Source organism: Ictidomys tridecemlineatus, chromosome 11 (genome assembly GCF_052094955.1).
Source record: "Ictidomys tridecemlineatus isolate mIctTri1 chromosome 11, mIctTri1.hap1, whole genome shotgun sequence".
Classification (NCBI taxonomy): Eukaryota; Metazoa; Chordata; class Mammalia; order Rodentia; family Sciuridae; genus Ictidomys; species Ictidomys tridecemlineatus.
In genome coordinates, this window is record NC_135487.1 from 133058670 (window position 1) to 133070786 (window position 12117).

The 12117-nt window shown below is 41.4% G+C and overlaps 1 protein-coding gene across 12 annotated transcripts in view; it reads left to right on the plus strand.

Moving 5' to 3' along the window:
* The window catches only part of Fmo5 (flavin containing dimethylaniline monoxygenase 5), a 54347-nt gene that overhangs the window by 9556 nt on the left and 32674 nt on the right, over window positions 1-12117 (plus strand). For 8 of the 12 annotated variants that reach the window (XR_013428352.1, XR_013428353.1, XR_013428351.1 and 5 more), the window contains exon 2: window positions 4318-4495. Coding sequence is in view for 9 of the 12 variants with exons in the window: in XM_078027731.1 (XP_077883857.1) it covers window positions 4361-4495 (135 nt within the window). In the remaining 3 variants the exon portion in view is untranslated. Of the gene's footprint in view, window positions 1-59; window positions 221-1411; window positions 1480-3684; window positions 4044-4317; window positions 4496-12117 lie in introns of those variants that run through there. The other 4 variants (XM_078027726.1, XM_078027727.1, XM_040280220.2 and 1 more) reach the window with 4 other exon arrangements.

The following is a 12117-nucleotide window of genomic DNA, read 5'->3' on the forward strand; positions in this document are numbered from 1 at the left end:
CACCTTTTATATATTGTCTATATTTGTTTATACATATATAAACAGATTTGAATTTTCAGGATATTGTGAAGGACCAAAACACATTAGATGGAAATAAACCTGCCCGCATCTCACCAGTAAAGTCTCCAGAGGTCAAGAGTTATCTCTCATGGTCGAGGTACCGCGGTAATCTCCTTACCTTGGAAGTCCACAGGCATGGCCCACAGCTGTGGTCTTGAAGGTAAACAGACCGAGTGTCATGGGTAGCCGACTCTGGTAGGTTGTATTCCTATTCCCAACTATCCACTGTCTCCCTTGTGGGATTATTGTGCATCCAGCCCTCAGACATGTGGATTTCTGTTTCTCTGAATGGGCAGAGCCCATGTCCAGTGTTTTGGAATGTGAATGGATGTGGTGTCAGAGTTGAAGCTTTAAATGTGCCTGATCGGATGGTTCCTACCCCCTGCCATGAAAACTATACAAACCAAATAAGTTCCATGGTGGTTAAAATCTTTCCTAAACTTTCATGTAAGTATTCATATCATTTTCAAAAAGTATCTGTATGTGCATAGATGTGTGTGTGTGTGTCTCAATGTCCTCACCTGTAGAGGTGGAACTTCAGCTGGGCCTGAGTCTCCATCACACCTCTTCATGTGTCCTGTATCTCATATCTCATTTCCAGCTTACGTCCCCACCTTAGGTCTATGAGAATAAGGTCAAGGTAACTGTTGGTTAACTAATGACATTCTGCCCATGCGTTGGCCCTCATCACCTAGAGCACTTATTATCTAGGAGAGTCTCTGCCATTAATATTTTCTTTTTTTAATTTATTTTTAAAATTTGTTCTTTTTAGTTATATATGACAGTAGAATATATTTTGGCATGTTATCCATACATGGAGTATAACTTCCCATTCTTGTGGTTGTTCATGATGTGGAGTTATACTGCTCATATATGTGTATAGGAACATAGGAAAGTGATGTCCAATTCATTTTACTGTTTTTCCTATTCTCATCCCTTCCCTTCCCTTCATTCCCCTTTGTCTAATCTAAAGTATTTCTGTTCTTTTCTCTCCCTGCCTTATTGTGTGCTAGCATCTGCTTATCAGAACATTCAGCCTTTGGTTTTGGGGGATTGGCTTATTCCCCTTAGTATGATAGTCTCCAGTTCCAGCCATTTACCAGCAAATGCTATCGTCTCATTCTTCCTATGGCTCAGGAATATTTCATTGTGTGTATATACCACAGTTGCCACAGTTGCTTTATCCATTCATCTGTTGAAGGGCACCTACTTAGTTCCGTAGCTTAGCTATTCTCAATTTGAGCTGCTATGAACATTGATGTGGCTATGTCACTGTAGTGTGCTGATTTTAAGTTCTTTGCATTTAACCCAAGGCATGGGATTACTGGGTCACATGGTGATTCCATTCCAGGTTTTCTGAGGAATCTCCATACTGCTTTCCAGAGTGGTTGTACCCATTTGCAGTCCCACCAGCAATGTGTGAGTGAACCTTTTCCCCCCAGCCTCGCCAACATTTACTGTTACTTGTATTCTTGATAATGACTATTCTCAAGTGAGATGGACTCGTAGCGTAGTTTTAATTTGCATTTCTGTAATTGTTAGAGATGTTGAAGGACATTTTTTCATGTTTTTGTCTGTTATTAATATTTTCAGAATAGTGCAGACCTTGCTTTGTCTGGCCTAGCTGGCCTATGTGCTGACCACGTAGTCTCAGGAGGCGGAGATGACTTTCCCAGCCTCCTGTCTCCTGGTGTGTGATTCACTCCCATGGTCTTGAAGACTGGTGTACTTTTAACTTGAAATTTTTTAGTACAACTGTTAACCCCGTAAGACTGAGAGCTCGCTGGGTTGTCTTATTTCCCCTAAGGTGTCTATCCCTTAGTCCTAAAGGGTCCTTTTTCCATGGATGGAGGTCCCTGACTATTTCAAACCTACCAACTTCAATTCCTGGCTTCCAGAAGTCTGGTTATCAACATTCCAAACAAAAAAAAAAAAAAAAAAAAGGAGAAGGAGTAGAAGACTAGATCAAGATGTTTTCTTTAAAAAGTTTAGGTCAAAGTTGCTCACATTTTCTCTTCTTCTGTTCCTTGGTGATAATTTAATAATGAATTTATGCATAGCTTCAAAAAGAACCAGGAAAATGCAGTTCCTCATTAGGAAATCCCATTCCAAAGGGATATATTATATAGTAAGAGGAGGAGATAACATTTTAATGGGTATCCAGTAGTGTCTGCTACTTGTCTAGCCACTAAAATTCCAGGTTAATTCTTCTCATTGATATGCTCATTCCCACCCCAAGGAAGACAACCCCAGTCCCATCTGGCTACTGCACCCCACTTAAATTGTATGTCTGGGTGACATGCAGTTGTCTCTCTCAGATTCAGATATAGCTCCTTGGGGTCCAGTGATTCATTAACTGGAGAACACCCGCCTGCCTTCTCCAGTGCCCAGTAATAGAAATTGATGGCTGCATATGAGGTGTCCTACTCTTGAACATCCCTGGGCCCTTCTCCTACCATACGTCTTGGGAGGGATGGAATGAGAAACGGATTCTTCTGAAACCTCAAAGGAGATGCGTTTAAGTAACTGGGAGAGAGAGAGAGGGAGGGAGGGAGGGAGAGAGGGAGGGAGGGAGGGAGAGAGAGAGAGAGGGAGGGAGGGAGGGAGGACATTGCTGTCTCTTTCTAGGAGAAAGTACCATTAGACGGAAGGTACTTAGTGACAAAAAGCATTCTGTTTGGTGGTAATCTGTGAGGACAGACACTAGTAAATAAAGGTGTTTTTTTTTAAAAAAAATATTTATTTATTTTTTAGTTGTAGCAAAACACAAGACCTTTATTTTATTTATTTTTATGTGGTGCTGAGGATCGAACCAGGCACCTTGCACATGCTAGGCAAGCACTCTACCACTGAGCCACAATCCCAGCCCCAAATAAAGGTTTTAATAAAGTGTTGCAGGAGTAAAGTGAGAAGAGAATCCAGAGCAAAATTTAATAGCAGCTCTTTAAAATAAGAATTACGTGATGGGGTCATCTTGATGTGTCCACTGAAAGATAAGGAATATTTTGATGAGTAACTGTTTTGACAGAACCATATAAAAAAGTATAAACATTCTGCCGGATGCTGTGGTGCTCACCTATAATCCCAGTGGCTCAGGTTGTTGAGGCAGGAGGATCACAGGTTCAAAGCCAGCTTCAGCAACTTAGTGAGGCCCTAAGAAACTTAGTGAGACCCTGTCTCAAAATAAAAAATCACAGCATGTGGCTCAGTGGTTAAGTACCATGGGTTCAATCCCTGGTAACTTCCCCCCTCACATATATGTATGTATATACATATGTACACACACACACACACACACACACACACACACACACACACACAGGACTCCACCTTTGATCCTCACTTCTTTCCTGCTCCCACGAGGTGATGTGGAGACCATCTGTTCACCATTGTGTGCTAACTGTATTCTAATATAATTCAGACCATATATTGGACAGGCATCTTCCTGATGGAGTAAAATGATTGTTTAAGTCAAAGATTCTATTTTTAACCAGATTTTAAAGAGTTGAAATGAAGCCAGCTAGAGTTCAGCTAAAAGCATTTTAAAACATGCGTGGGGATTTTAAAGTGAATTTCTACCAGCAGGGTAGAGCCAGGATACAGGCCATGAGGTGGGGAGGAGGCAGAGAAGAGGGTAGGATCACCTAGATGGGTGGATGCCCAGGAATGTAGTTGTTCTGCATTTAGGCATTCGCTTCAGCTTGCTTGGGAGTTGTTTACACTTTGGCTTCAGTGGGAGGAGTGCATCCCTTTAAGGGAAAAGCAGCAGGTTGAAAGTGGAGGCAGCCAGTAGGGGAGCTCGGGAGATAAGAAGACTCTCTCCAGGGGGAGTAAAAGGGCACCGCCCACAACCGCAGCTGAAAAACACACAAGTTGTACACGATTTCTTTTCCTCTCCAAAGCAGATCCAACCCACGTTTTCTTCCAGTGAAGAGAGGGAGAATTGGAGCCCATGAGCGGGTGGGGGCGTGGGCTGCAAGGAGGTGGGGCCAGTCTGTGCCTGCCCCTGGGCTGGGCGGGTACTTGCCTAGTTGATGTTTCTTTAAGGCAGAAAGCCAGAGTAACTTTCTCAGCTGAGGGATCAGCCAGGTGCTTCAGGGGAGGGAGTGAGATGACACCACAGTGCTCCTCAGCTCTGGGCCTTGCAGGAGATGCCTTCTAAAGAGGGCTACCCAGAGTCATTTGAGCGTGAAGGCAGCTGTCTTTCTTAAGAACTGTTGATACACGTGTGCTTTCTGTCTTTTGTTCTTTCTTCAGGACAAGTGGCATTGCCCTAGCCAGGTGAAGATCTCTGAAGACCATGACCAAGAAAAGAATCTCTGTGATTGGGGCTGGAGCCTCCGGGCTCTCTTCTATCAAGTGCTGTCTGGATGAAGACTTGGAACCTGTTTGCTTTGAAAGGACTGATGACATTGGTGGGCTCTGGAGGTATCAGGTAAGTCTTGTGTCCCTTAGTACTGGAATCCCTCCTTGCAGCTGGTAATATGCGAGCTTGATAGTGACTAAACCTCCCAGGGCTCTGCCTGTTGGCTTCTTAACAGCCCCACCCCACCTTTTATGAGGCTTTCTCTTTCCCTCTGTGGGCTGCAAAAGCATCGCACATGTGACTCTTTTCCCTATTCTACGGTTTTATAAAATCCACAGAGAACATTTTCTTTTATTAGTTTTGCTGTTTTTCAGAAGAGGGGAGAATGAGTAACGAAGCCACACACCTTAGAAAGCACATGGGGATTAGAAAATGTGGAGTGGTGGCTTCTGATGTGTCCTAAAGATAAGTGGGCTAGAATTACCTGCCAACAACTCCTTCCAGGAATACCCTCCACCGTCAGTCATCAACCTCATTTTTCCTTTTAAGAAAATCCAGCTATTTCTCTGACAATTCTAGTCCTTGAATAAAATATAAAATCTGATAGAATTGTTTGCTTTAAACTTCTTGCATTGAGAAGTTTAAAGTCCTTTGTCTTTCAGAAGAGGGCAGAAGGCAGAGAGCACCTGCAACTTGGTTTTCATGTCCTTGCATATACTCAGCTTTGAAGTTAAATTGTTTAAATATGCATCCAATCCTGCAACTTGTTAGTAACCACTTAAAATATTATATACTTAAATGACAAAAACCTATTAAGTGCCAAAAATATCAGTCATCTTCACTGATCTCTAATTTGATTTGCTTTTAAACTCATTTTCTAAACAAGTGAATGGAATTGAGGTGCCATGGATATATTTCCCATCATAAAAACTAACACAGTGTTGGCCAACTGCTTAAAAGTAGATTGGGCTGAGGCTGTAGCTCAGTGGTACAGCACTTTCCTAGCATGTGTGAGGCACTGGGTCAGTCCTTAGCACCACATAAAAACAAAGGCATTCTGTCCATCTACAACTACAAAAAAATAAAATTTAAAAAGTGGCCTTATGACATTACTTTGTAGAACAAAAGTATTATATCTTGGCTTCATTTTGGGAACTAATTCTATCTGACAATACTCTTATTCATATCTAGAATGGATCCCATTAGCAAATCCCTATACCTGTATCAGAATCAGTCAGACATGGGCTGAAAAACCTGTTAATTCGGTTTTTAGTTAACAGAAAATTCTACTATTGGAATCCAGTCACACCCTAGTGTGCAGGTTAAAAGCACTGCTTTAGATTCAAAGACTGTCCTTTACAAGAAGTATGGCCTTGGGCAAATCATTACACCTCTCTGTGCCCACTGTTTTTTAATCTTTACAAAGGGATAATAGTAATACCCACCTTAAACATTTGTCTTGGGGAGTAAGTGGATGAATAATTACATCAATCACTTACAAAAGTGCTGGTTCTGCATAGTGCTACATGTCAGTTATTATTCAGGCCTAGAGTGGGACCCCCACATTGTAGCTGGATTTGGCAATTACCAAGAAGGAATGAAATCAGGTGAGGCAGAGATGATGTTGGGAGGGTAGCCATTACCCTGCCTGATTAACATGTTTCTGGTTTTTGTCTCTAAAGTGATTTAAAATTATTATCTGCTGAAAATACAGCATGGGGACTTTTTTCATTATTATCTTCTGGGCAAAATTTCAAAACCTTATGAACTGCTTCCTTGGGGGGGGGACTGTTTCCTCATAACACTCTGACTTCTCTTAACACAGACATGCCTATAGGGCTCACCATTATATTCTAGACCAAGAAGGATGCCTGGTGTATATTAGCTTCCCAATATACTTATGTTTAATATGTGGATTCCTGAGAAGGAAACTGTCATCAGCAGCTACTAAAAATGTTTACCGTGCTGGAGAGCCTCCTTCTCACATTTCCACAGTTAATTAGCTGTGGAGACTAAGGTATTATAAACATCCTTTAATGTTGGACTGAAGTATCTTACCTGCTGCTGGTGGTCACCTGAGAATTTTTTCTGAGACATGCTTCTCTATCACTCCCTTGCTTGTTATGTGGAGTCTAGCTGTCTCTCCACCCCTCAAAACTTTTCTATAATTTGTTAGAGGTTTCGTATGTAGAATTGGTTTAAGCACTTTGGAATTCCACCTCCACTGCCGGATGTTCAGTAAGAACACTGGGAATTCAGGGCTTCCGTTTTCCCTTTTCTTTGACAGGTTCCTGGATTCAGTATATTTTTATTTTCTTCTCAGGTAGTACCATTTGTACTTCCCTACCGTGATTCCTTTCTGTTTTCTATCTGCCAAACAAGTGTTTTCTCAGATACCACCATTTGTATTTTCCTCTCTTTTCCTTTCATGTTCCACCTACCAAACTGGTGTAGCCTTCTCCTGGTGCAGCTGAATACTGTCTCATAGTAATCATAGAAGTTCTCAAGACATTAATTTCAGTCAACTCTTGATCTCTTCATTAACATTAAATAAGACTGATGGTGGAAAGTAGGTGCTAATGTGATATACACCCATTTATTTGATGTTACCTTATGAATGCAATAGCTTCAAAAAGTAATAAATTTCTTACAAAACACTGAGGATTTAACTCCATACTATCTAATAATCATTGCTATTTTTTGGTCAAACTGGATTTTTAAGAATTATTAAAGCATGCTAAACTATGCTTTTCAAACTTCAGTGTACACATGAATTACTGGAGATTCTGATTAATTAATTTAGGGTATACCAAGATTCCACATTTCTAACAAGCCCTAAGTGCATCACATAATAAAGTTATAAAGTATAGACAATAGATACACCACGGAATGTAAAATGTTGCTGTTTAATCAGTGTTCATTTAAAATAGAAAATTAATTAATAAACATCCTTAAATGAAATGTTTTTTAAAAAAACTATAAATTTCATAGTTCTTCCTTTCTCAAAAGAAGACGACGACGACAATAAGTGGATTAAAAATTACTTAAGAGGGAGGAGTGTCCAGCTGTACACTGAAGAGCTAATCCCTGGGGGAACATTGACAGGAAAGGGTGTCAGCCACTTGTGAGATTCTGGGGTTGATCTGGAGCTCTCTGCTAGGTGTTTCTCATACACACTGATGTGAAGGCGAAGGCCTTACAGCCTCTACCGCAGCTTTCCCAGGTCTTAAAGGAGGATGATGTTGTGTCCTTACAATAAGACCAGCGGTAATCTATGACACACACGTTTCTGGGCTGAGACTGTCCCTGGAGGGTGCGGAGATGCAGAGACCTGGCTTCCTCCCGTTGCCCTTGGCACTTTGCGGTTTAGCTGAGGGTGATTGCAGAAAGGACTTGCAGTTGACGGAGTGAGTGGCTGTGAGCTCTCCAGGGCCAGCACACTGCCTCTGACTGGCAGTTCTCAGACTTGTCGTCACATTAGACAGGCAGCACTCAGAAGAATTCCTAGGACGAGAGCCCAGGCTCTATGTTTCTTGAAAAGTTCTCCATCTGATTTCCGTGTGCAGACACCAGGACTGGGAAATGCCATTCAAACAGCGCGCCTGTGCGTGGGGTTTGTGGAGCACCACAGGGACACCCACGCTGTCCTCATTCCTCCCTCCCCCTTGTTGTACCTTCTACCCCTCCAGCCCATTCAGCTCCAACTCACTCCCTCATGTCCTCTCCAACTCACTCCCTCATGTCCTCTCCTTCCTCTTTTTTAAAAATGCTTTAATATGCTTTATTTTTAGATAAGTTTTAAGTTCATACAAAATTGAGCTTCTGCCTTTTTAGGTGCACAGCTTGCCTCATTATCGTCCTCCCCTGTAGTGTGCTACAGATTATCCATCATTCACAGCTCTTGGTTTACAGGAAGGTTCACTATTGGTTTTGCATATTCTATGGGTTTGCATAAATGTATAATAACATATATCCATATTGTAGTCTTATACTGCATAGCTGGTTTTGTTGTTGTTTTGCTTTTGGAGGTGCTGGGGATTGAGCCCAGTGCTTCGGGCATTGTGGGAAGCCATTCTAACACGTGATTGAGCGACTCCCGTTAAGGCCTGAGGCGCTCTGGCTGTGTGGGAACTTTCCCGGCCCTTTCCTGATGAGAGAGCCCATCCGTGTGGGGGTGTGCCTGACCACTGACCCCGGGGACCCAATCACTGACCCTGACCTTGGAGTGCAGCCCCCCTCAACCTTCATTGGATGGAATTCTCCCCTGAATCTCTTGTTCCCCAATAAAAAGCTGATCTCCTGCTAGCCCTGAGTAATCCCTGCTGCCCTGCTGGGCGGTTGGAGGAGGGAACCAGAGGGGAGCCGTCTCGGACCTGGCAATAGAAATAAGGTAACTGAGTCTGTGTTTTTATTTCGATCTCTTCTAACTAACTTTATGCCTAGAACCTCATTAATGACCACTGCGCAGGCCGCGTGGTAGAGGGCATGCTAGGCAAACATTCTACCACTGAGCTACATCCCCAGCCCTTATTTATTTATTTTTAATTGGCAAACTGGGACTATAAGTCAGAGGTAGTGCTTGCCTAGTGTGTTCAAGGCCCTGAGTTCGATTCCCAGTGCCACAAAAGAAGCAGAAAAAAAATTATTGACCATTATAATTATCCATAACAGTGAGATCCAGTGTGATGAATCTGCACCTGCACATAGCATGATTTGGTCAGTTTCATTCCCCGGTACCTCCTCTTGCCTTCCCCTCTCTACCACACTGGTCTACTCCCTTCCCTCCCTTTTCACTCCCGCTTCCACACAGGAGAGAAAACATGACTCTCTGAGTCTAACTTTCTTCATTTAGCCTGATTTTCTCTAGTTCCATCCATTTTCCTACAAATGACATAATTTCATCTTTCTTATGACTGAATAAAACTCCATTGTGTACGTCTGCCACATTTTCTCTGTCTATTCACCTGTGGATGGACACCTAAGCTGATTCCATAATTTGGTTATTGTGAATTGTGCTGCAATGAATGGGTATGCGTCTATCACTGTAGTATTTAATTTTTCTGGATAAATACTAAGGAGTGGTATCGCTGAGCGATATGGTGATTCCATTCCTAGACTTTTGAGGAAACTCCATACTGATTTTCTTAGTGGTTGTACTAACTAACAATGTATAAAGATTTCTTTTTTCCCCACATTCTTGCAAGCATTTATTATTATTTGTATTTTTGATGAATACCTTTCTAACTAGAGTGAAACAAAATCTTGGTGTAGTTTTGATTTTCATTTTCTTGATGGCTAAAGATTTTGAACAGTTTTACAGACATTAGTTATTCATTTGTATTTCTTCTTTTGAGAAATGTCTGTTTAGCTTATCTGCCCATTTATTAACTGGGTTATTATTTTTGGGTGTTTTTTAAAATTCTTTATATATCTGGGATATTAATTCTCTGTCAAAAGCGTAGCTGGCAAAGATGTCCTCCCATTCCGTGGGCTCTCTCTCCACACTTCTTTTCCCTGTGACGTACGGAGGCTTTGGAACTGGATGTCCTCCCTCATGTTAGCTCTTGGGTGTTTCCCAAGGAGTCTGAGGGAATTGTTGTCTGAGCCTGTGTTGGAGTGTTGACTCTGCTTTCTTTTAGTAGTTACAGAGTTATTGGACCTCTTCCTCAGTTTCTGGTTCACTTCAAGTCCCTTTTGTGCAGCTGATAGATAAGGATCTAGTTCCATTCCTCTACATTTGGACATCATGTTTTTTAGTACCATTTTTTTAAAGGCTGTCTTTTCTCCAACTTGTGTTCTTGGCACTTTTGTCAAATACCAGCTGACCGTATCTGTGTGGGTCTGTCTATTCCTTCTCTGTTCCCTGGCCTCCATGTCTGTCTGTACGCCAGACCACACTATCTTTAATATTATAGCTAGGAGGTATGATTTGAAACTTGGGAATTGTGGTGTCTCCAGCATGGCTTTATGGCTAAGCATTACTTGAGAGATTCTGGGTCTTATATTCTTCCTCGTGAATTTAGAGGGTGAAGAGTGCCATTGTATTCTGATAAGAATCGCACTGAATCTCACTTTTGGGAATATGACCATGTAACACATGAATCCCACCAGGACATGGGGGTCTTTCCGTGTTGCAGTGCAGTCTTCCGTGTCTTCCTGCAGTGCACTAGAGTTCTCACTGTGGAGCGCTTCTACCTTCCTGGTTAGATTTATTCCTAGAGTTGTTTTTCTTTGCTTTTGCTTTTTTTTTTTTTTTTAAGCTATTGTTGGAAATGTTTTCCTGATTTTTTTTCAGTTAATTCATTATTGGTGTGTAGGAAAACTGTTAATTTTGTATTTTCATTTTGGAACCTGTTACTTTGCTTAATTTACTAGTCCTAGAAGTCTTGTGGTGGAGATTCTTGTTTTTGAGGGGGTCTTTTCTTTCTGTATCATTTTTGTCTTGTTCTGGGTACACTTGTGCTTTGAATACCCCAGACCAGCTGGCCCCTTAGGCTCCACTTTTCACTGGCTGGTAGGTTCCCTTGCTGAGTCAGTCTGGAAATAGAATGGAGTCTATAACAGACTGGGGAGACGCTCTTGGGAGCCATGGTGGCCACAGAGGCTGGTCTTTCAGTTCTCGGAGCTACCCACAGGTATCTTCCCCACAGCACTCCTACAGCAACATGGATGGCCCGTTCTTCTTCAGAATCACCCACTTTTCCCTCAGTGACCTCTTTCTGTTCCAGGGTCCCATCCAGGACAGTACATTACATTTAATGCTCCCCTTGACTGTGACAGTTATTTTAGACTTTCCTAGGTTTTGATGACTTGGCAGTTTTGAGGAGCACTGGTCAGTATTTTTTAGATTATCTTTCAATTGAGCTTGGTCTGCTGTTTTCTCATGGTTACTGAGGTTATAGGGTTTTTGAGAGTAATGCTGAAAAGGTAATACCACTCTCATCATATCATTTCAAAGATGCCTTCTGTCAGCAAGCCTTATCATTATTTTGTCAATAGTGATGCCTTCCCTGAAGTGGAGTTTGTCAGATTTTGCCAGAGTAAACTTTATCCCTTTTATCTCTCTTGCTTTGCTATACTCAACTCTTTCAAGAAAGCTTATTATGCACAGCCTATACTTAAGGACAAAATCAGCTATTTTTAGACTTCTGTCTTCCCACAGAAACTTTAGAATCAGTTTGTTGATGACTAAAATGTAGCTTGCAGAGATTTGATTGGGATTGCATTGCATCTATAGATCAAGTTAGGAAGAAATGACATCATAATTTTGCTTTCTCTAGATTCATTCTCATAATTATATAACTAATTCATTCCTAAGCGTTCATTAATCATTCACTATATATCAGGTACTGCGTTGTTGACAGAAATATAAAGAATAATAAGGCATGTACACTACCCTCAGATCCCTTACAATCATGGAAACAAATGCAGAATGATATAATCTGTTTACATTGCTTTTATAGCAATATGAATTGAAAGGTTTGGGGACTTGGAGGATCAATGGAACTACAGGAAAGTCTTCCTCAAAAAAGTAACATTTGATATAACTTAAATGAAGGTAGGAATTTTTCAAGAAGTAGTGATATGCACAAAAGTTTTAAGTTGTGAAAGAGCCTACATTATTTCAGCTAATAATTTAATGACTCAGGAATATGGGATTTGTTAAGGGGAACACTGAATGAAGATTAAAAGCCATAGTGGGCTAGATGTGAAAAGTGCTAAATTTTAGAATAAGTAGGTTGGTTTCCAGA